The sequence below is a fragment of the Ursus americanus genome, chromosome 18, assembly GCF_024610735.1.
Source record: "Ursus americanus isolate L20-20 chromosome 18, mUrsAme1.1.p, whole genome shotgun sequence".
NCBI lineage: Eukaryota > Metazoa > Chordata > Mammalia > Carnivora > Ursidae > Ursus > Ursus americanus.
In genome coordinates, this window is record NC_142144.1 from 18524653 (window position 1) to 18550218 (window position 25566).

General features: G+C 45.4%; 1 protein-coding gene across 9 annotated transcripts in view; it reads left to right on the top strand.

Annotated features, from left to right (window-relative positions):
* The window catches only part of TNC (tenascin C), a 92278-nt gene that overhangs the window by 14166 nt on the left and 52546 nt on the right, over nucleotides 1-25566 (top strand). For all 9 annotated transcript variants that reach the window (XM_087869426.1, XM_087869421.1, XM_087869422.1 and 6 more), the window contains exons 2-7: nucleotides 13194-13787; nucleotides 16328-17737; nucleotides 19049-19312; nucleotides 20263-20378; nucleotides 21083-21239; nucleotides 24891-25160. In XM_087869426.1, the coding sequence (XP_087725552.1) occupies nucleotides 13331-13787; nucleotides 16328-17737; nucleotides 19049-19312; nucleotides 20263-20378; nucleotides 21083-21239; nucleotides 24891-25160 (2674 nt within the window). In that variant the 5' untranslated portion in view covers nucleotides 13194-13330. The remainder of the gene's footprint in view (nucleotides 1-13193; nucleotides 13788-16327; nucleotides 17738-19048; nucleotides 19313-20262; nucleotides 20379-21082; nucleotides 21240-24890; nucleotides 25161-25566) is intronic.

The following is a 25566-nucleotide window of genomic DNA, read 5'->3' on the forward strand; positions in this document are numbered from 1 at the left end:
TTATTGCACTTGATTCGTACAGGCTTTTTATATTGTCAGAGACTCCATCTGGTTCCCTCTGACTCAGGCCTCAAACGGCATTCCATTCATTCGAATATCAGCACATTAGCTTGGAAAAGATTGCCAAAGCCATCTAGTCTTGCTATGCCAACTATTTGGTACATATATCAACACTCCCTCACTTCGGTACCCATGGCGTTCATTGCTAAGCCGTCACAGCACTTTCTCCCCCGAGTCCAAATGAGGCCATGGTGCCAGGTGGCCATATCAGCTCACTGGGGTTGACACGTAAGCTGAAACTCAGTTGTGTCCCAAACCAGTTCAACCTCTCAATGTTTGAACCACCTCTACAATATTACTGTCTGTTTTTTTTAATATGTCTGATGTTGTGGAGCTCCCTGATAAGGGAAGCCACAGAGGAAGAGGAGAGAGAAGGAAACCAGATACTAACATTTGGGTAGCGTATCTAACTGTCTCCAACAACCCTGGAAATATCCTGACTTTACAGCTTAAGAAGCCACAATTCAGGAAAACTATAGGATTTAGTCCAAGGTTCCCCAGCAGGTAAGCAGAGTTTGATCTCCATTCTTTCTGCTCTAAAGGCTATGTTCTTCTCTATCCTATCACAGTGCCTCCTTAACAATTTTCAAAGTCTTCCAGGGCTACATCTCTGGCATTGGGGTCACCATGTCACAGAGCCCTTTCTAGGTCTCTTATTTAATGCTGAGGTCTGAGTCAGTCTGTAACCCATCCTTCCTAGACAAATCTCTAATCTCTTGCTTTGGCTCAAGAGCTCAAGAACTACTTCCGGTGGCGTCAACTAGATTTCCTGAAATTCTGGATGAAGGCCAGAGGAGGTCCTTGTTCCATTAGGAAAGGAATTGAAATTTACATTTGAAACAATTTTCCAGAATTTTACAAGAACCTATATTGTGACCACTTGGTCGGACCCACTTTTTATTTTCCTTTCTGTCTAGGCAAGAAAGAGGAGAGAGAAAGCAAGTGCTCTGCAGAATTTTTATTTCAAAAATTGAAACCAGACCACACCAGGGCAGTCTGTGGTCTGAATGTATCAATGAATCTAGTCATATTTCATCTGAGCTTTTCTTAGGTATACTAAACCACAAATATGAATCTCATTATTGTGTCTGGATGGAAATATTTTATGGATTAAGATTTGTGAGCTTAATTGGGTTGGTAAGGAAACTTCTGTTTGGGGGATAGGAAGAAGGAAGCCATGGAGCCCCACCAGCGCTTCAGCCAAACTAAAGAAGGAAACAGTATCTGGGGGGCGGGGGCTGTACTTAACATTGGCTACTTGACATGGGTCTAAAATTAAATCCAACTCAAGTTCAGCAGAAATATTGCCAAATTAGTGATGGATCACAGGTCCCCACAACCAGAAAGTGAAGGACTGGTGATGCACACTGTTGCTTATTTGAAAGGAGAGTGGATGGGACCTGCCCAAGGTCCCGTAGTGAGTGGTTGGCAGGACTGTGCCTCAAAGCTCATCTTCTAGACCTTTGATCTACTGTACTCCCCACTGCACAGCCTCAGGAGAGCCTCAAATCTCTGGGAGCTGAAAAATAAGTAGTGAAAAGTCAAAATTCAAAAGGAGAGAGAGTGACCTAAATTTAAACAACAACAAATACTGCATTGAAATGGGAAAAATTGCTGACTAATAAGCCAGGAAGCTTCATTCACGTTGAAACCAGAATTTTACACTGATTCTATCACAGGCCTGGTCCAGTTCACCTCCTGCCAAAGGTCTAGTTGAGTTTACTTTGATCCTATGGAAGGTCTGTCTCAAAGCGGACAGTACCGGGCTCTCAAGAACCCTTGAGGTGTTGCCTGGAACCTCATGGGAAGGAGCCTAGTGTGTCTTGGAAGGAGATATACATACATAATAAAGTCACCCAAAATCAATTTTAGAATGACATGTGATGGAAATCGTATCAAATCAAGAACCTGGAGAATTCAGAGGGAAAAAATTACCCGAGGAAACTTCTAATAATAGATAGTTTTTTGAGCCATATCTTGAAGGACACATAGAGTTGTCCACTCAGAGATGGCAAAGGAGCTCTTGAGCAGCCTTCAAGGCATCTGGCACCTTCTCTCATTGGTAACTGAGATATGACAGCATGTCCAAAGATTTTCCCTGTTGACCCGGGTGTTTGAAAGTTATGGAGAAAGAGCTTGGGACTGATCTTGAGCCATCACTTTTTTCCTTGGCCCTCCAGCACAAAAGGTTGTAGCAGACCGTGGTTCAGGGCACTTGTCTGGACTTGGATGGACTTGTGTTCATCTGACTCCACTACCTAATACATGTCTGAACTTACAGAAGCCGCATAATTATTCTCTGCCTCAGTTTCCTCATCTTCAGAATGAGAATAAAGATACTGCCTCATACCATTTTGTGAGAATTTAAAATTGGAAACCTAAGATGCTTATTGGCAAAATAAGCACACACGGAATGGTCGTAGATGACATTTTTATTACTTTTATTATCATTGTTATGATTTCAACCTCTTCCTTATCTTCCAAGGCCTTTTCAATCAATATTTGGTGGTTCTAAGCATTTCTTCCTCCAGGAAGCCCTCTGGGAACTTCCATGCTCAGGGTGACACTTGCTTCAATTCCTTCATTCAGACCAGCACTGCTACTGAACCTTGCTGTGTATGTTCTAGTTTCTGATATTTCTGGAAACAGAGAATAAGTCCTTCTTCTGCCTAGTCTCCCTAGCATTCATCATGTTGTGCAGCCCGTACTAAGTAAACAGCAAGCGGCCCTCAAAAGAATCTTAACACTTATACTCTTGCTATCAACCTGAGAGTATGTGCCACGTTCTCTATCTGCACAAACATTATCACAGTATCTTCTTAAGAATATCACAAATATTAAATCCATAGTACATGGACTTAAAATCAACTACATTTGTGGGCGCCTGGGTGGCTCAGACAGTGGAGCATCCGACTCTTGATTTTGGCTCAGGTCATGATCTCAGGATTGTGAGACTGAGCCCCGCGTCAGGCTCCCATCTGTCTATCAGTGGGCGTGGAGCTTGCTTGAGATTCTCTCTCCCTCTGCCCCTACCCCCCTGCGTGCGCTCTCTCTCTCCTAAAAAATATAAAATAACAATAAAAATTTTTTAAAAATCAACTGCATTTGTGAACTTTTAGGAGAAAATTGTAAGCTTTATGATTAGAACACGTTGATCTTCTTCATTGTGGTATCCTTCATGGTTAACCCAAGGCTTGGCTGATGGTAGGTATTTAATAAATATGTACTGAAAAGATGGATAGTTGGATGGATGGATGGATGGATGGATGGATGGATGGATGGATGGATGGACAGATGGATGGGTGGATGGATGTATGGATGGACAGATGGACAGATGGATGGGTGGATGGATGGATGAATGGATGGATGGATGGATGGATAGATGGACAGATGGATGGGTGGGTGGATGTATGGATGGATGGATGGATGGATGGATGGATGGATGGATGGATGGATGGACGGATGGACAGATGGATGGGTGGGTGGATGGATAGGTGGGTGGGTGGATGGATGGGTAGATGGACAGATGGATGTATGGATGGATGGTTGATTGGATGGATAGAAAACCAAAGAAACCTTACAGGACCAAGAAACCTGGAAATCTCTTAACACAGAGTCTCTCCAAGATCCTATCGCTGATACTTCTTTCTGGGGACCTTTACAATGACTTCAGACTAAGAATTACCAGAAGCCTCTCATATGGACTTATTTTTGAAGGGCTTTCAATAACCTGGGGGAAGAGATAAACCTCAATCAAATTCATTGACTTAAGAAGGAGGATCTCTGGGTATTAATATCAGCTTTACCACTAATTAGCTACCGACCTTCTCTGATGTTTCAGTTCAGTAATTCCCTTTCATGGCATGTACTGCCTCTCCTGATTCAGATGTGGCTGCCTGGCGCGATGTATTCATACCAGTGCTGAAGCGGGGATCTGCGGAAAAGTATAGGTGCTGATTAGCAACGTCTGCCACGTATACTAGAAGGATGTGTGTTGGTGCCACAGATTTGCCACCCCCAGACTCAGTGATCTTCTACCATTGCTTTTAAGCCCTGCTCAACTCTGATTTTCACTCTATCAACTCCTGTCTGTGTCTGTGGAAAGTGCCGAGAAGCTGAGCCAAACGTTTCCCGTCAGGAGCAGTGTCTTAAAAGACTAAACCGCAAGCAGCCTCTTCTGGAGAAATCCCTGGCGGAACAGCATGGACAACCATCCCAGTAGGAGCACTGCCTCTTGGCCGGGGTACTGACCTCCCAGAAAAGAGCCCCACCCTAGGCTCACAGACTTGCTTTTCTTGCTACTGAATGAGAATAGATAAACCAGGAGGAAAACCAGAGCTGTAGCCTGAGCCTGCTCACTCCCTTGTGGATTTCAGAGCACCCCTGACACTTGACAAACTGACGCACTAACAGCGATAAACTGCCAAGGAAAAAGCAGTAGTGGGCAAGAGGGGGCTCCCCCGCATTCCCTTACGAATCTCTCATCCTTCAGAGACTAGCCTTCCCCTAACTGCCTTCTCTAAACCAAGGACACAAACCATCACACAATAACAACACACACAGGTTACTGAGCTCTCTTCCCCTGTTAGGCACTGTCCTAAATGGGTTCATATATTACCTCATTTAATCTCATTTTCTCCCACTTGCAGTTGAAAGAACTTTATTGTGGGGTTGATATTAGTGTTACCGTTTTACAAACAAGAAAGTTGAGGCTCAGAGAGGCAATGTTACTTATCGAAGGTCATAGCTACTAGATGGAACCATATGAAGTTACCTTCTGTCCAACCATTTTGGACCTACAAAAACGGCAAATTCCATAAGGGTCCAACTGAGAGCAAGTGGCAGAACCAGGGTTCAATAGTATTTGACTGATTCTAGAACAGATATTCTCAAACACTGCACAGACTCTTCCTGGATAATTGTCCAATTTTAGCGTTTATCATTCTTCCCCGTAATTATCTGTCGATGTGTCTGTTTCCTTTACTGGACCGTGAACTTAATGAGAGCAAGAATTATCCGTCATGGGTCTCTGAAACACCTCACTATCCCTTGGGCTATCTTAGCACTCATTCAGTTCATCTCTGTTGAATGCAAGAATGAGTAGTTTTTCAAATGAAATAATTCTCAGGCCTCTGGGATGATTGCTGGCTCCAATAGCGTCCGAATTGGGCACCAGTTAAGTCACCATGCTACATGAATGGATAAATGCTTTTCAGTGCTGGAATTCAAACACCTAGGGCTTGGAGGTGCTTTGGTTTGGCAGTCAGAGTTCTCTTAATTCTTTTAGGACAGGTTGTGCTGGCCTTACTCAACTATAAGGATCAGATGTCCTCGGAAAAAATCCACACTTAAGGCTGTTTCCTGGCTCCTCTCTCTTCCTGACACATTCCAAGAAGGAATTTATGGATGTTGGGAAGGACAAGGGGTGAAGAATTTCTAGAACCTTTAAGAACGCCCATGTAAGCAGCTCCATGCTCAAATGACTGTGTACGATAAAATTCTCTTGCCTGTAAGCAAGAAGAAAAATTTGGTGTGAGCTGCCTCATGTGTTGCCAAAATGCGGTGGAAAGAGATTCATCTGCATTTCTAAACAGTAGGAAAATCCTCCTTGCTGCCCCCAACCTAGGGTATTCCATGTGCGTGCCTAAGTCAACAAGATAGATATATTCTGGGAGCCACTAAAAATGAAGTCATAAGTAACTAATTCTGAAATATGATTCTAGCCAGTTGGAAGTTTTATCTTTATCTAAAAATGAAATTGTTTATTCTCCAGCTGTGACCAGGAAAAAATTCAAAGATTGTTGACTGCTTCATCCAGCAGTGGTCTTTGTCCTGTGGTGCGGTGCCTATAAATAATGGATAGTTTCTGTCATGCTGCTTCCAAGAGGTTAGCTACCAAACAGCTCTTCTCGGGGATGGGGTGGGGGCAGATCTGATAACCAGACAAGAGGCACCTTAAAGTATAAAATTATTAACTAGAAAGCCCTTGGAATATGGCTGCCATGATACCGACCATGCTGTCCTCACCTGTTAAAGGAAGGGTTACCTCAGAGTAATGTTCTGAATAAAAATCTGTACTGCCAGGATCTGGAAAATGATCCTACACTGGCAACATCCAATACCGGAGAAGGTGAACCAAGAACTAATTTTTATCTTGCAACTGTAATGAAGTCCTAACAGTTTAATGCCCTCCCCAACTTAAAAAAAAAAAAAAAAAAAGGCTTCAGGACCATTATTTTAATCTCTTTAAATTTGGAGGGGGAACCCTAAATATGCCGGGTATTTGGAGGCCAGGGACTAAAGACAGAAGCTTATGTTCTACCTAGTCCTCTCAGCAGAGGACACTATCCTCAGATACAACGTTGCTTACTGGGCTCAGTGCCGGCTCTTCACGTTGACCCTTCATGTACTCCTATTCCTTACTCTGGTTCTACCAGCTCTGTGTGCTCGCTCCTTTCCACTACCCTGCATGTCTTTGACACCCCAGTAGGACTAACCTTCAGTATTTCATCCACATTACCCCCACCTCTGCCTCTAGCAGGGAGCCACAAAGGGAGGCATTTGTCATCTTCTTTATTCTCCTTATCAACCATGCATTCCAAGTCCCTTGCCTTTTCTCTGTTCCCTTTCTAGACTTCCACAGGCTCCGAATCCTACCCACCTACTGCGGTTGTATCCACCCACTTTTCGAAACTGCCACCCCTCCTTCGGGTCTGTCTCAGATGGCTCAAAGTGTTTTTCCTAAGCCCCTCGAAAGAATGCAGCCTCCCTCCACTTTAAACAGGCATAGACTTTGACCAGTCTCTGCTGTTACCTGTTATATTGTTATTATAATCATGATGTATCTCCCTGATTCTCCCATCCCTTCTAGATGCAAAGTTTTCTTTCTGACCCATTCTCTACTTGACTAGTGTTATGATCGCTTCTATTATTATTAGCCACCATATAGAAAGCACCTACTGTGTGCTAGACACTATGCTAGTACCTTGACATATCTCACCTCTCACTTCATTCCGTTCTCCCGAAACGCCATGAAATAGATGTAGGTATATCCATGGAGGGGATCCAGGCACGTGAGACCCAGGGGGTGAGTGAGTGGCCCCAAGAAGCAGCTACTAAGTGGAAAAGCTGGATTCTAACGTAGGTCTATTTCTTTCCAAAGATCAGGCTCTTTCTCCCACACCTAGCTGCTTAACAGAATGGTTTATATTGCTGAAGGGAAGGGACTGGTCCTCTCAAAAACTCTGGAACAAAGTACCGTATGGGTCAACAGAAGGAGAGCCATAAGTCATCTCTGACAAGTTCTACCAGCTTCCAAGAGAAGGGTGAGGCAGAGCAGGACAAGATGTTAGGCACGGCCAGAGTGATCCTTGAGGTAGCTTATCTTTGGTTTGATTTGAGGAGAAGAAACTCATGGAAAACTTGGGGCTCAAAAGTATGATGAAAGGAAGGAAGGGAGGGAGGGAGGGGAGGAGGGAGGGAGGAAGAGGAAGAAGAAAAAGTTTACTATCCCAAGGTAGGATAGGGAGTAGAGGAGAAGGATGCTGGCCTGGGGCAAGGTGGATGTCCCTTCAGATTTGAGGAGGACAATAGCCATAAAGGCCATTTCTCACTTGTACCTGGATATGTTTGAACATGTAAGGTCCAAAAACATAAAGGAAATTATACTGCACACACGTATTTGCTTATGTTTAGCTCCGTTACCACACAGGCGCCATCTTCTCACACTAGCCTCCTGCCATCTGTACCTGAGGTACTCACCCATTTTCATGAGACAGGACACTTAGCAACATCATACAGATTCTCTTTGACCTCTCTGAGCTTCAGTTTCCTTGTCTGTACCACGGATTTAATATCACTAAGCAGTCCTCCAAAGCAATCCCGCTCAACAGAACTTCCTGCCGCAATGGAACAGTTCTGTAGCTGCACTGATGTTATAGTCACTAGCCACATGCCACTATAAAACACTTGAACTGTGAGTATTACACTGAGGATGGAGATTTTCATTATATTTAATCTTAATTCATTTTCATTTTAACAACCACTTGTGACTAGTGGCTGCCATATTGGACACCACGGCTCTAAACCAATGCATTCAAAGTTTTCTACCTCTTCTTGAACCTTCTATCTCATGGGGAAATGTTTATGGTATTTTTTCTCTCCAGATTAATTATGTTTTGAGAAATTAACAGGAATGGACGGACCTAAAGAGTCTCACCCCCCCCCCCAAAAAAAGCACAGCAGTTTATTTGGATCTATAAATTGCTTTTGATAAAGATACAAAGCAAAATCTGATCTGCACTACTTTTCTTTCCCCAGAATTTATGCTGATAAAGAGCAGGGCAACATGCAAAGTTTGGAAATAGCCCATTTGTCCTAAACGTGTAACCCCGGCAGCTTATGTGTCGAGCTAATGCAAAGGCTGTGTCTCTTCCTGCTGTTCTCTTTTGCAAACACTGATACTCAACTAGATCCTTTAATGTTATCATAAAATATAGGTAGACCTGGGTCTATATGTACATCCGTATCTTCCAAAGTGTATTGGTCTGGGAACTCTGAAGGAGGAATCTGTCACTGCAGAACTTTTATCCTTGCTTAAAAAACAGATCTGCATATGCCAACATAGATTGCAAGAGTTGGGAGAAATAAAATTCTAGAAAAAATATTAATTGAAGGCCATGCTTTCCCCTACAAAAGCTTCCCTTCGATGAACTGCTGCTGTTAAGGCTCTGCCGTCCCTACTACCCACGTTATCTCATGCGCTTTTCACAAGAATCTCCTGAGAACCCCTTTATCACATTTGAATGACGACGTGACTCTGGTTTAGGGTAGTAGATAACATTTTACCCAAGAAAGAGAAAGTTGAACAGTTACTCAAACCCAAGACAGTGTGTCTACAGAAGCTATTCTTCAACACTAGCCTACATTCCAGTGCCTTGGATCGTGCTATATTCTCAAAGAAGCCCTTTCTGTTAGAGAGTTCCAAGTAGAAAAATATTTCTCCTCTTGTGCTGAAATTTGCCTTCTTGTAACCAACTCCCCTCCCCAACATAAACACGCATCGGCCGTTGTTCTGTCCTTTGAGGACACAAGGGACTAGCCAGCTCCTGCTTCCCTAGGATTTATGCGTGGTCATCCTATCCTTCTCAACCCTGGCTTTTTCAACTACAGGATAAACACACACAGTCCACACTCATTCCTCCTACAAGATAGTTTCCAGACCTTCCATTGCCTGATCACTTCCTATAAAGATAACAATCTGCTTGTGCTTTTTAAAGAGTCTCTATAGAATAAGTCGTCCATTCTGAAATTTTAAAAGCCCTGCTGTCAGAACATGACCCTTCTTCACGTCTAACCTAAGTTATCACAAACTACAATCTAAAATAATTATCCCGAGGTCTATCCTCAAGGGAGACATTAACCAGCCAGTTGTCTATATGAGAATATTTTACATTTTTAAAGGTTATTATTTGCTCCCTGTCTTTTTCCTCTCTGGTGTAAACATTTCCAGTTCTAGAAAATTGATCTTCGTAAGGTTTACCTCCTCCCCCCATCAGCAGTTTCTGCAGTGCCTCTTTCATCTAGATCCAGGTTGCTACAGAGTTTAAGACAGTATACAATGCGGAGGTCAAGCTCAGGCTTAAGCAAAGGGAAGCTATTGACCTGAACTCATGGCTACATTTTGTTCTTAGGAGTGCAACAAAAGAGCAGCTACTTTTTAATGTGTGCCTACTATGGGCCTGTCACCATGCTGGCTGCTTTCTATACAGATTTCTAATCCATAAGTCCCTTTGGAAAGACTTGCACTCACATTTTACAAATAAGGTCATGGATAGAGAGGATAAGTCATTGTCAAAGTCACAGAGCTAATGAGTGGCATTGAACCCAGGTATGTCTAATTCTAAAACCTGGTGTACTGGGTGTTATATGCAACTAATGAATCATCGAACTTTACATCAGAAACCAGGGATGTACTGTATGGTGACTAACAGAATATAATAAAAAAACATTAAAATAAAAACATAAAAACATAAACAAACAAACAAACAAATAAATAAATAAATATTAAAAAAAAAAAAAAACCTGGGCACTTTCCTCCACACTGAAGATGTAATGGGTCTTTTCCAAAGTACAAAAAATATCCACCTGCCCTCAGACAGCCATGAGCCAATGGGAAATACACAACTCTCAAGAATCACATTTCCTTCCTCCAAACAATGCAGCATTTGGCTGTGCCAATGTAAGTCTCTTACATACAGCAGTGAAAAATCCTCACTCAACCCATACTCTGGTCATTATTACCCTAGACTCATTGCCTTGGAGTCTCAACCAGCAACTCTAATGGCCTTTTAGATGGAAATTTAAGTCATTTAGCAACACACAAAAAAGTGTTGGATTAAAGTCCAAAAGCATTTCAAGCTTGGCCCATGGCCCTTTCTCATAAAAAAAGAAAAAAAAAAAAAGAAAAGAAAAGAAAAAAAAAAGGAAAGAAAAAGCTAAGAATTGATGGGAAGAGGGTGGAAGGAAGGACTTTGTGGAAGGCAAAGAGAGTTAAAGTGATTGCAATAGAGTGTGCAATTAATGAATATTTGTCCAGTAAACAAATAAGATGGGCTATGCTGGCTTAAAAAAAAAAAAAAAAGAACTTGCCAAGTTTCTCTTCTTCATAATAATTTTTATTCAACAGGCTGGCCTACATCACAGATCCACACATTCTTATTTAGGAAAGTAATTTGAATAAGAAAGCATACTCAAAAAAAGTGTTTGTTTCCTTTTTTTGTTGCTGTAGTTTTGGGGTTTTGTTTGTTTTTGCCCAACCAGGGAGTAGATGCCCTAAGTAGCTGTTACATGGATAGCTGGTAAAATACCAAGTACGAATATAATTAGGATGTGATGGGGATGTGTAGATAGGAAGTTGATTAAATGCATAGCCAGTGCTTTCACGGTCCCCAGACCCTTGCTCAGTCCTACAGAGATGTTTCTCAGTTCAGTTTTCCCTGCCATAATCCCGCTCCAGATTTCACAGACACTTTCTGTTGTCATGCAGAAGGCAATCACTGGGATCATGTTGATGCATTCTGTCACTGGGATAAAATCCTTCTGAAAAAAAAAAGTTAAGAGAACCTCTGTAGGATAAGCATTCCAAATACTGCTTCTAATTGACATATGTAGCTAACGCTGAATGAGCAAGTGTAAGAATAGCAGGGGCATCGAAAAATGCTAATTTGTGAAGCGACTGATTAAAAACCGAATACCTCTCAATTATTTTCTTGAACTATATTCAGGTTTATTTTCTAATTAAAGAGGAGTATGAATGACTTCATTCCTTATATATGTCATTCCCACATCCATCCAGAGCATAGTTAGGTCAATAGTATAACCCTCTATGGTTTAGCCGTGTCTTCCTATCTACTCAAAAATTTCTCAACCACCTTTGACAACAGCCCTTGCCTCTGCTACCTTGATTGTCCATACTGATAAATAGTCATAAGGCAGATTAATAAGACAATTTAGCAAAGTAAGAACTGCCTCACAATAGCATAATCTCCTCCATACTCTGTTGGTTATCTAATCCTTTCACTCTTTAAGGCTCAGTTTAAATTCTGTCCTTTCCAACTACCACTCTTTGACAATTCTTTTCATTTGTTTTCCAATTCCGTCAGCAGTAATACTCTATACCACAAAATCAGTATATTGCATTCCTTCCTGCTTTGTTCCTTAAGTATTGAACGTGTGATTCCATTTTATTTATAATTCTGTTGTTAAGGCCTTGAGGGTAGACAGTTGGTCTTACGTTTATTTCTACCTCCACAGAACTCTGATTATTATGGAAAACTCAATGTATTAGTCTGTTCAGGCTATTATGGAAACATATCACAGACTGTTATTTTGGTTTAAACAACAAAAATTTATTTTCTTACGTGTTCTACAGAGTAGAAGTTCCAGTTCAAGGTGCTGGAAAATTCAGTTCTGGGGGGGCCTCTCTTCTTGGTTGCAGATGGCTGCCTTCTCACTGTGTCCTCACATGACCTCTCCTCTGTGCACAAGCAGAGAGGGAGAAAGAGGGACAGGGAAAGGGAGAGGGAGAGTTCTGTCACATGGTGATCCTCTTCTTCTGAGGACACCAGCACTAACCCACCCTTCTGACCTCATTTTAACTTAATTACCTCTTTAAAGGCCCTATCACCAAATACAGTCCCATGAGAGGTTAGGGCTTCAGTATGTGAATTTGGGGGGAGGAGAGGACAGAATTTAGTCCATAACACTCAGTGAAAATAGTATAAGTACTTATAGATTGGAGAAGACACCAGAGGCTCATGGACATTCTTTCTGAGCCATCTCCTGCCCTCGATCATAGCTTGGACAACTGGGTTAGAAACATTCTGTCAGATTCTCCAAAAAACCTGACTTTTTAAGGTTTTAGAAATAAATCAAGGAGAAGAGAAACGGAGGCTCAAAGATGTAGAGCACTGTTCCAACAGCCACATAACAGTTAAGAAGCTGGGCTGGAATTAAAGCTCGCCTTGCCTTCTAGCATGTTCATCATTGGAACCTCTGCCTCCCAGAGTAGAAGAGAACCAGCAGGTGCTGCTAAATGCAGACCGGAGGACAATAATAAGAGGCAGGAGTTACGGCATGTCTGCTGCGACTATGGCTTCATGGCACTACAATGACTCGCTCAGTGGGCTCATCAAGTAAATATCGAAGGGATTCATAAATCTTTGGAAGCTTTCTACTTATGCTTTTACTTATATCATTATTTTAACCCCGACATTAGCCATTCACGATACAGAAAGAGAAACATGACAAAGAAAAGTTACATGACTTACCCAAAGGCACAGACCCAGAGCTGAGATCCAGCCTGGCGGTCTGGTCTATGCTATTCCAAAGTTTTGCCCTTTTCCCTATTCCCTGCCATCTCCCTGTATTTCCAGAAGTTGGTAAGTGAGTGAAAATCATTCCTTCAAGACAGACCAGTTTGTACCAACACTACAGGGTATAATGAAGGAGTATCAGGAGAGCTTCAAACACAGGAGATAGAACGTCAAAATTCACTTGGAATGACGCTATTTGATAGAGTCGATTAGCAATGGCTACTAATGAGCTTGTTGATTTCCCTCATGTACTTGCAGAAGAGAATTCCTTCAAGAAGAGCAGAAACGCACTGATCTGGATTCTCCTCTGGGCTTCCACATCCACACTTCTGCCTGAGACTGAGACGCCCTAGGAGCAGGAGTGCGGAAACCCCCCAGCCAAACCCACCTCCACCATGGGGGCCATGACCCGGCTGTTGGCGGGCATCCTCCTAGCCTCGCTCACCCTCACTACCGAAGGTGGTGTCCTCAAGAAGGTCATCCGGCACAAGCGACAGAGCGGGGTGAATGTCACTCTGCCGGAGGAACACCAGCCAGTGGTGTTTAATCATGTCTACAACATTAAGCTGCCTGTCGGTTCCCAGTGCTCGGTGGATCTGGAATCAGCCAGTGGGGAGAAAGACCTGGCCCCGCCATCAGAGCCCAGCGAGAGCTTCCAGGAGCACACGGTCGATGGGGAAAACCAGATCGTCTTCACACACCGCATCAACATCCCGCGTCGGGCCTGTGGTTGCGCCTCGGCTCCTGACGTCAAGGAGCTTCTGAGCAGACTGGAGGAGCTGGAGAATCTGGTGTCTTCCCTGCGGGAGCAGTGCACCACAGGAGCTGGCTGCTGTCTCCAGCCTGCCGAAGGTATGCCCGGCCGCTCACCGTCCAGACAGAGAAATGAGGAGGATGGCCAGATCCGTCACTTTGTTTCCAAAGCGGGTTCCCTGGGGAACTGGCCTCACAAAGTGTTCATTGGGAAGAGATTTTATGGTCAAATAAATGTGGAGAATGTAACCATCTCTGTTCTGCTCTTGGAGAGTCTTGGTGACAAATGTTTCTCAGAGGAGTTTCTAGGCCTCTGAGAAGTCTTGCTTGGAAAAACCTTGTTTCACTTTAACGACCAGTTTCTAACATTTATTTGACCATGAGACCTACACATTCTCTACCCCAAAACCTATGAACATATTGTGAAATCCCTGACCAAGATCACTCTGTGACAGGTGCTGATACGGCCCCATCACCTCATTGTCCAGGCAGGAAAACTAAGGCCCAGAAGGAGGGTGGGATTCCTCACAGTCCTGCCGCAAGCAGGTGAGTTAGGACTTAAACCACGGTATCCCACGCCCTGGTGTTCTCACAAAGACACAGTGCTGCGTGTGGAGGTAGAAAGTGTGGGAACTGGAAAAAATGTCCCAGTTTAATGGCAGCAACAATCATCATCACAGTACACATTGAGCCCTCTTCTGTGCGTCAGGCACTGTAGTTCATTACCTCATGAAACCCTTCCAACAACCCTTTGAGATAAGGTTTAATACTCCCATTCTGCAGATCTAACAGCTGAGACTCAAAGAAGTTAACCAATTGGCACAAAACGACACCAAGAGTAATAAGAGAAAGGAGCTCTGAGTGCGCCTGTCGTCTCCGGAGCTCGCGCCCCCCTCCCCCCGATAGCCTGTGTCCAGTGCATCCTTTTCCCAGGGATTTTGCCACTTTAGAATTGTCTTCATCTTCACTGCCCAGACTGGACAGGGCTACAGGAGTTTGGGCAGCTTCAGATTGGAGCTGAGCACCTTGATTTCTGCCACCCCAAAAAAATGACCAGAAAGCACTTTGATGGGTTATTTCAGGAGTAGACCTAATCACTGTAAGTGGAGAGGACTATAGGGCATGCTCTAGGTTTCCGGGGGGGGGGGGACGTTTTCTTTAGGTACAAATTACTTAATCTTCCACTTCCATCAGCTCCCTGGCAACATGTAGATGGGAATTACACAATAAGGATTAATGCTAAAGAATGGGCTGAAATAATTGTTTAATGCAATCCTGTCCAGGAGAAATATAACATGAGCCAGGAATGTATTCTTAACTTTTCCAGTAGTCATATTAAAGAAATGAAAAAGGAACAGGTGAAAATAGTTTTAATCAACTATTTTATTTAATTAGTGCAACCAGATTGTCCACTTTTCAGCATGGGATCAATGCAAAAATTATTAATGGATATTTTATATTCCTTTCTTTAAACTAAGTCTTTGAAATCCCATATGTATTTGACATTTATAGCAAATCTCAATTCAGACTAGCCACAATCCGGTTGTTAAATAGCCACATGTGTCCAGTGGCTACCATACATGAAAATATACGATCCTCATCTTTCAAACTGTTTCAATTGCCTTCTTCCCTGCTGTTAGGAAAGAGATAAAACATATTGATACAATTGTGTTGGGGTGCAGAGAAAATGGAGTGAGCTTTGTTTCTTCTCCTTGGCTCCATGGAGACTACACCAGTTACTCCTGCAAGCTGAGCCAAGATGTGATGTCGCCTTCAAAGAGCTGGAGTCATGTCAGCCCTGACCAATTCATCCACCACTGCAGCCTTCAGGATGGGGAGGAAAAAAAGCTAGACGCACATGAGTCTTGTGGGGGCAGAGCCACATTATAAGCTGTAGTGACAGAATTAGAAAGCCATTTGTATGCTGCCTCATTTTAGTAATGGAAAATTTGAAAGTTCGGTCCCGTAAACCCACATACCGACTTGAGTCAACCCAAAAAACTCTGCAGGAGAATATCACAATGAGAACAACAGTGGGTCTGCAATGTCCTCACTTGACCCTGATACACCCCAGGGAAGTAGGTAACTGGTCCCACTTGACCGATAAAGAAACTCATCTCCAGAGCATCTCTCTCCCTTTCCAAATGCAGCACAGCTACTGAGCCAGAATCAGAATTGAGTTCAGTTCAACAAATATTTCTTGTGTGAAACAATTATTCTCTTATGTGCCTGACCTTGGCTAGGTGCAGGAGAAATTACATAGCCCAGCATAATACATTCCACAAGGCAATGATTTGTAATCACCGGGGTCATGGGAATACTTGAAAATTCGATAAAAACTATGGATCCTCTCCCCGGGGGTGGAAACACACACACACACACACACACCCCTACACACATATGTACACAATCTTTGCATAGGAGTCTACGGTTTCAGAGAGTACAGGTTAAGAATTCACACCTACTCTAATGGGATGTCCGTTCCCTCTGATTTCACACTTAAAGCAACTAGTTTTCAAGCAAGATGGAACCTGAGGGTACCACCATCTTCCAGCTGCACTGGAATCTGGGTCCGGCAGGTGGTAACAGAGAAAGCAGCTCCCTATGCTCAGCGGCCGGCCTCTGCTCTCTCGTTGCAGGCCGCCTGGACACCAGGCCCTTCTGCAGCGGCCGGGGCAACTTCAGCACGGAAGGATGCGGCTGCGTGTGTGAACCCGGCTGGAAAGGCCCCAACTGCTCAGAGCCCGAATGTCCCGGCAATTGCCACCTGCGAGGCCAGTGCCTGGACGGGCAGTGCATCTGCGATGAGGGCTTCACAGGCGAGGACTGTGGCCAGCCCGCCTGCCCCGGTGACTGCAACGACCAGGGCAAGTGCGTGAGCGGGGTCTGCGTGTGTTTCGAAGGCTACTCCGGCGCCGACTGCAGCCAGGAGGTGTGCCCGGTGGCGTGCAGCGAGGAGCACGGCAGGTGCGTGGACGGCCGCTGCGTGTGCCAGGACGGCTTCGCGGGCGAGGACTGCAACGAGCCGCTCTGCCTCAACAACTGCCACAGCCATGGGCGGTGCGTGGAGAACGAGTGCGTGTGTGACGAGGGCTTCACGGGCGAGGACTGCGGCGAGCTCATCTGCCCCAACGACTGCTTCGACCGGGGCCGCTGTGTCAACGGCACCTGCTACTGCGAGCAGGGCTTCACGGGCGAAGACTGCAGCCAGCTCAGCTGCCCGAACGCCTGCACCGGCCGGGGCCGCTGCGAGCAGGGCCAGTGCGTGTGCGAGCCGGGCTTCGCGGGGCCCGACTGCAGCGAGAAGAGGTGTCCCTCCGACTGCCACCACCACGGTCGCTGCGTGGACGGGCAGTGTGAGTGTGACGCCGGCTTCACGGGAGCTGACTGCGGCGAGCTCCAGTGTCCCAACGGCTGCAGCGGCCACGGCCGCTGCGTCAACGGGCAGTGCGTATGCGACGAGGGCCACACCGGGGAGGACTGCGGCCAGCTGCGGTGCCCCAACGACTGTCACAGCCGGGGCCGCTGCGTCCAGGGCCAGTGCGTGTGCGAGGCAGGCTTCCAGGGCTACGACTGCGGTGACATGAGCTGCCCCAACGACTGCCACCAGCACGGCCGCTGCGTGAACGGCATGTGCGTCTGTGATGACGGCTACACCGGGGAAGACTGCCGGGACCTGCGCTGCCCCAGGGACTGCAGCAACCGTGGCCGCTGCGTGGACGGGCGGTGCGAGTGTGAGCACGGCTTCACTGGCCCTGACTGCGTGGAACTCGCGTGCCCGGGGGACTGCCACGGCCAAGGCCGCTGTGTGAACGGGCAGTGCGTGTGCCACGAGGGCTTCATGGGTGCCGCGTGCAAGGAGCGGAGGTGTCCCGGCGACTGTCACGGCCGGGGCCACTGCGAGGACGGGCAGTGCGTCTGCCAGGAGGGCTTTGCGGGCCCCGACTGCCGGCGGCGCTCCTGCCCCAACGACTGCAGCGGCTGGGGCCAGTGCGTGGAGGGCCGCTGCATCTGCATCGAGGGCCATGCTGGGGAGGACTGCTCCGACGGTGAGTCCCTGAGCTGAACCACCTGCCCTTGGTTCCTGAGCGGGCCCCTGGTGCGGGTTGGAGAGCTATACGTTGTATTACACCTGCGCCCCAGCTTGCACACACACCTTTGCAGGGGCCCTGATTATTCACCTGTCACAGGGCTGCCTATTAGTAGGCTCAGAGGCTCAGCAGGGTCATAGAATTGTCCTAAGGACCCCTAGCTAATACGTCTCAGAGCTGTTATTTGAGTCTACCTATCTGGTCTACACCGAGTGTAACACCCAGTAACACCCGTGGTGAGGTAGATGAAATGAAAACAGCCTTTTTTGCTAAATATGAACCTTCTCTCCTACCTCTACTGACACCAAACCAAAAATAACCTAAATCCCTTTATTTGGAGGGAAGCAAGTTTCAGCTCAATTGAATGGACGGTGAGATTATAGTTTATTTTATGTAATCTCACTGTCCATTCAATTGAGCTGAATTTTTACTCTCAGCAAGAGAGTAAATGCTAATTAATCACTTACGAGGTAGACCCATTTCTTAACTCATTTTTTCATAACTGTTTTCAATCCCAAGGATTATGAGCTCCTTCAAGGAGCGCTATCCTGAAAACACTAGGCACAGTATACAGTAAGTGCTCAATAAACTTGGATTGAGTGAAAATACAAGAATGATAATGCTCATGTTTGTTGAGGGTCTTCTTTGTACTCCTCGCATCCACCCAGACTATACCTGTTGTAATAGAGAATTTCTGCCCTGATTAAAGGTATCATTGATATGCATAAATAAATGTGTTTAATGGGCCCAAGGCAGGGAAGCCTGGTTGGAAAGAACACCAGGCTGGCAGGGAGGAGGTGTGAGTCCCAAATTTGATGAGATAAGCAAAGTTAGGCCAGTCCCTCTGCTTCACTCACATCTAGAAAATAAAAAAATTGGACCAGATGAGCCCCAGATACCCTTCCAGCACTGACGATGTAGGACCTTGAGTTCAGAGCAGGGAGCCAAGCTCAGGCTGCCTGTTCCCATGCAAATGGCCTGAATATGAGCTAAGGTCCAGAGAGTAGAGAAGTCGGAGGGGCCAGGTCACAAAGAAGCCTGAAGGCCACACTGCAGACCCAGCACTTTAACCCGAAGGTCACCAAAGGTTTTCAAGTTGAATCACAGCAGGATGTCCTTGACAGGTTTTTCATTTTAATGGAAGCTGGATTTTAGGGCTCTGTGATTGGCAGTGGAGGGGACAAGTGAAAAGAAACAAACCTAGAGAGAGTTTATGGAGGACCTTACTGGCACCACCTGACCCAAGCTGTCCTTTCGTCTTCCTGCCAGTGTCCCCTCCCAAAGACCTCATCGTGACAGAAGTGACGGAAGAGACCGTAAACCTGGCCTGGGACAATGAGATGCGGGTCACAGAGTACCTGGTCATGTACACACCCACCCACGAGGACGGCCTGGAAATGCAGTTCCGCGTGCCCGGGGACCAGACGTCCACCACCATCCGGGAGCTGGAGCCCGGCGTGGAGTACTTTATCCGTGTCTTCGCCATCCTGGAGAACAAGAAGAGCATTCCTGTCAGCGCCAGGGTGGCCACGTGTGAGTGCGCAGAACCCACCCCCACCCCCGCAGCCTCTACTGCCCTCGGCTTGCCCAGTGCATGGCCCACCCCCATGGGTCACTGCTGCACCTTTGCCCCGTATGCATTGCTGTCCTTTCATCGTTGCACTGAATTTTTTTTAAAGAAACCCCTAATCTAGTAATTCATTTAACTTACCATAACCCTGTGAGATAGGGACAATTATTAACCCATTTTACAGATGAGAAAACTGAGAGTAAATGGTCAGCAGCTCCTCCCCAATCGTACTCTTAATAAGATGGGATTTAAACCCTGGCAGTCTGGTTGCGGGTTTATGCTCTTACCCACTCTATTCTACTACTACCTATCTAAGAAGCTCATTGTCTACATATTTAAAAAAAAAAAAAAAGTAGAAACATTAGGGTTCAATTGTTCCTTTAAGAATCCAACATCAGTATAATTCCCCTCATACCTAAAAAGCAAGTTGTGGCTAGAAATTGGTCCTTATTTTTGCTTAGTAAACATAACATTGGCTGCCACGTATTGAAATGTGCCATGCACCAGGAACCGTGCCCAGCGGTCAACATGCAACTTACCGCTCAGTCCTCAAAACATTCCCAAGAACAGGCATACTTACCTCTTCCTCCCGAGTGGAGAAGCTGAGGCTTGGTGCCCTTTGTGCAACTTGCCCATGCACACAAAGCTTGTAATGTGGAGCTTAGATTCGAGCCCAAGTCTGTCTGATTCTACATCCGGGGTTCATATGGCTTCACCATATGAAACTGCCAGGATTTAATCGTATGGTGGACCCTAATGCTAATTGTCACACTGCCTCATCGTAAACAGCATCCCAGAAGTAGTCAAAAATAGAATCCAGCTCTGACGGGGGTGGGTTTAGGGGAATCACCTCTGCGTCCACTCCTCCCCACCCCCAACACGGAGCCATCCTTCCCTCTGTTCTTCCTGACAGACTTGCCTGCACCTGAAGGCCTAAAGTTCAAGTCCATCAAGGAGACATCTGTGGAAGTGGAATGGGATCCCCTGGACATTGCTTTTGAAACGTGGGAGATCATCTTCCGGAATATGGTAAGGAGCACAGAGGAGCGGGCGTATGTGACCTCAAGGATCTGAAAGACAGTCTGAGCGCTCTACAGACTTTTATTTCCTTAGCTTCTGGTGGGAGACGGGGCTGTAGTTAGTTATCCCCTACATGTGTGCATATATATTCTAAGTGACTTTAATGGGTCAGTAAGCATAGCCCTTTAGGGCTGTGAGCTCAAATAGATGCTGAGCCGTCCCCTTGCTCCTCAGTCTGGCAAATCTCTACTCGGAAGGGAACAAATGAGCTCTGTCTCCAAATGCCTCCAGGCATATCTGAGATTGAGTATCCCTTCTCTCTGGGCCTTAGAGCACATGAGAGGCAGGAAAGCAGGTTCCTCAGTCCGAGCCCAGGCTCTGCCACTACCTAGCTGGGTGTCAGTGGGACAGCCACACAACTTCTCTGATGCTCGCTCCTCAGTCTATCAAAGGAAGAACTGAATCTGTGGCTCTAGACTGCTTTGGCTCTCACATCCTGGCACTTGAGCGTCAAAGGAGCGAGTAGAGAGGTTTACAAGAGGGAGAAGCCACCTCGAGGAATGTCCTTATCCTCTGTGTGTCCTCAGCCCCTGCCATGCTGATCTGCTGCCTGGGGAGAGCTTAGTGAAGGAGTGGATGCGGAAGGAGCGAGTCACAGAGAAGAAGAGGCCGGAACCTTCTTTAGGTCTTACCAAGGTGCTCCTATCTTTCAGAATAAAGAAGATGAGGGAGAGATCACCAAAAGCCTGAGGAGGCCAGAGACCACATACCGGCAGACTGGCCTAGCCCCGGGGCAAGAATATGAGATCTCTCTGCACATCGTGAAAAACAATACCCGGGGCCCGGGCCTGAAGAGGGTGACCACCACCCGTGAGTATCACCTTTACTAGCACAGACCCGTGATGAAGCTGACTGTACCCCAGAGCGCCTCTGCTTGAGGACATCTCCTCTTACGTAGCTCTGCATCAACTGGATGTTGCTACATGAGAAACAAGCCCCAAACTTAGTGGCTTAAAACACTAGTTCTGCACATTGGTGATTTGGGGTTGGGCTCAGCTGGGCAATTCTGGTTTTGAGCGGGCTCGCTTTTGCATCTGTGTGGGCTGGGGGCTGGGGGGCCTCGGGTGGCCTCAACCAGGACGTGCCTTTCTGCTTCCCATGGTCTCTCAGCCTCCAGTGTATGCTAACCTGGGCCTGCTCACACGGCAGCTGAGCACTGTGTCACTCTGTCAAAGCACATCTCAAGGCGAGTCCACATTTAAGGGGTGGGGACAGATCTGTCCCTTGATGAGAGGAGCCTCAAAGTGACATCTCAAAGAGGGCACAGGTATAGGAAGATCAATAAGAGAGACCATTATAAATAACCTACCATATCGTCCAACCTGATACACTGGTCTTATGAAAGAAGTAGGGCAAATATTATTGTTACTATTTCTCAAGAGTAGAAACTGAGGCTTAGGGAATCGAAATCAGTTTAACAAATGCCACATGGTGAACAACTGGGCCACCATGGGGCCACAGTTGTCAGTGAGGATCCAGTGTTAGAACTTTCACCCCTTTACCACTAGCATTGACAAGGCACCCATCTATGTAGAATGTTCATCCCATATCTCCAATAGGAACGTAAACTAAATGTCACTCAATAATAAAGATGTCAGAACTTCTTGGGGGTAGAATAGAATTTAGCACTACTAGATCGTTTGCTGAGGGGGGGAAAGAAAATCTGGATTTGGAGTTGTCCTACCAAGAAGCAAAATTTTAAACATCAATAAATAAATAAAATTATTTTGCATTGCCATTTGGGAAAACCTCTTTATCTTCTTCAAGATAGCATCTGTGCCAACTGTTTAAGGAATTGATTCTTTTTGGCAGGAGGTTGTTGGAAAAGTTAAATCTGTTGACTAATGACAAGAAAGAACATCTTGCATTTAAATATTTGCACATTTTGCCTAGCTCAGAGCCAACTCCTACGTTGTCTCCTTTATAGGCAAGTGTTTTCCGTCATTCTGACACCATCCCTCTGTGGTAGGTAGAGAACAGGTATCGACAGGAAAAAATCATTAGATCACCAGAAGGGCATAGAAAAGATCCAGCAAATGCTTGCCTGCTATAGAGAGGGCACACCAAAACTGCAAAAAACCATTTACCTGCCCCTTGCTTTTTAATCTAATTCTGGGGATTAGCTGCTTTGTTCTTCTCAAAGGACAAACATCCCAGCAGCTAAAGTTCCCTAATCACATAAATATCAACACTGAGAGGCAGACACTTACATGTTCATTTTGCTGATAGCTGAACTTTATCCAGGTTTAAAGGACCTTAAATTTGGGGTGACAAAGTGGCTCCTTCCTGCTCGTATCAATATAAGGCTGTATTACAACCATTTCTGGATGCTTTTGAGAAGCGTTCACATTTTTTTTTTCAAGATTTTATTTATTCGTGAGAGACAGAGAGAAAGAGCCCACAAACAGGAGGAACGGCAGGCCGAGGGAGATGCAGGCTCCCCACTGAGTAAGGAGCCCAATGCGGGACTCGATCCCAGGAACCTGGGATCATGACCTGAGCCGAAGGCAGATGCTTAACTGACTGAGCCACCCAGGCATCCCAAGAGGCATTCACATTTAAAGGAGCAAGAGCGTGGGCTTTGGACCCAAACAGACCTGAGTATGAATTCCAGCTTCACCACTCACCATCACCTTGTGAAGTTTTACTTCTTATAAGCCTATGACCTACCATGAGGAACATGGGTTTATAGTGTCCTTGCAGGGTTGTCATGAGAGTTCAGACATACGTGACAGGGCACTATGCTTGGCGTGTAGGAAGCCACAGCAGTGCTAGTCTCCGCTATTCAAGGGTCCCAAATCTGGGGGGTGGGAGGGGTCAGTGAGCTTGACTCAATCCCAGCTTCTTACGAAAGGGCTGCTGAGGACAGTAGCAGGTGTGGTTTGGGTGCTTGCTAGCACCTGTAAGAACAGGGGACAGGCAGCTTCACTGTTGAATTGTAGCTTTGTTTTCATTGCGCATTCTGTGGGTTTGTTGTCCATTAGCTGAGACTGATGGATGGATCAACGCTTAGAATTCAAAAAATAGACTCTGCAGGTTTCTCATAGATAGGACTTATTCCTCCTTCTCATTCTCTAGATAACACTGAAGTTCCTTTCATTTGATATTGTTTCCTCAACCAATGCTGAAAACACAAACGTAGCTATTTTTAAATTGTAGAAATAAAGAAACATCAACTAAATGCCTTAAAATCTTAATTTTAGGCATTTGCCAAATTCTCTGTCTGTTTTAATGTTTGCATTAAAATTGTTTATATAATTAGAAAAAAAGAATTCAGACATAAATGACAAAGTCTGATGCTATGCCAGGGATTAAAAGGGGTCAAAGATCCACTCTCTAAATAAATGAATTTAGACCCTAAGTTGAATAATACAGTTTGAATAAATTATAGAGAAATATTTTACAGAACAGTGAAAAAAGTGCATTAGGATTCTCTTATTTTTAATTGTGCAAAGACCACTTAGAACGAGATGTACTCTTTCAATGAGTACTGTTACCCACAGGCACTGTGCTGTCTGGCACATCTCTAAGAACTTACTCATCTTACAAAAACTGAAGCTTTATACTTGTTGGGGAGGACGCATGTGTTCACCTGATTACAACAAGGGTCAAAGAGGACTCTCGTTAGGAAGTGACATATAAGTGGGGTTTTGAAGGATGAATAGGAGATTTTTAGAGAAGGAGGGGCAATCGCAGGAAGAAGACACAAAAGAAGAGCAAGTGCAGAGGCCAGAGTTGAGAAATAGCATGCCACGCCTGCCATCACAGCACAACAGCACACAGCACAGCACGACAACACAGGGGTGGGTGGGAAGGGAGGAGGGCTGAGATGAAGGCACAAGGATGGCGGGGCTTGGGACAAGTCGTGACTTCCTGCCTGAATTCTTTCCTCACAAGTAACTCTCCATACCTGGCCAAGCCAGGGGTGGCCTCACTTTTGGGCTCCATAATTGTGATGGAGAAGTTATCGACCATTCAGGGAGTTTTGCCTAATAAAAAGCCAGAGAGACGAAATCAATGCTTTTTATTTTGTATTTTTGTATTTAAATTCAATTAGCCAACTTACACTACATCATTAGTTTCAGATGTAAATCAATGTTTTTTAGATGAAAAAGGCCCTAAGCATGTTTCTCCAATTCATGAGAACCATAATGATAATAATAAGAGGGCCACGATCATTTCTCATGTAGCTGCCATGCTCCAGGCTCTGTGCTAAGTGCTTTACAAGCATGGTCTCCTTTCATGTTGGAAAAAACAAGAAACCCAGCAGGGTGGTTCTGATCATCCTTACCTAGAGCTTGTCGGATGGGAAGTGGGGACTCAGAAAGACAAAAGAAGGTCAGAGGGTCAGGAGACACTGAGCTGTCCATGCATGGAGCTGGATGGCTGCAAGCCCCTCTCTGCTAAGCCCCTGGCCCCAGCCCCAATCTCTGAAACCACCCTGCTGTCTGCCCATCACAGGCTTGGACGCCCCCAGCCAGATTGAGGTGAAAGATGTCACGGACACCACAGCCCTGATCACTTGGTTCAAACCCCTGGCCGAGATTGATGGCGTTGAGCTCTCCTATGGAATCAAAGATGTGCCTGGCGACCGCACCACCATCGATCTCACTCACGATGAGAACCAGTACTCCATTGGGAACCTGAAGCCGGACACCGAGTATGAGGTGTCCCTCATCTCCCGCAGGGGTGACATGTCCAGCAACCCGGCCAAGGAGACCTTCATGACAGGTAGCAGACCTTCCCCGATGAACAGCCAGGAGAGAAGGGTTGTGAGACTTGTGTCCCAATCTGCTGCAGAGTCTTCCAGGCTGCTTTGACAGTAGGAAAATAGAAAGGGAAGTTATTCCTTTAAATGTTTATTTTAAAATATTGTAGCAATTGATTAGCTTTTTAAAGAAAAAAAAACAATATCCAAATAACTTTCTAAAAAAAACAAAACCAGAAGGTGCTGGTCTGATAATCTCAGACAAAAGAAGTTTTGATTAAAATAAGATTCAAATAAATATTTTCATAATAAAATACAGTTTATGGAAAGCATGAATGAGAAAGATGCCTGTAACCTCTGAGCCTGTGGCATTCTTTTATTGTTCTTTTAAAGATTTTATTTACTTACTTGAGAGAGAGAGAGAGCATG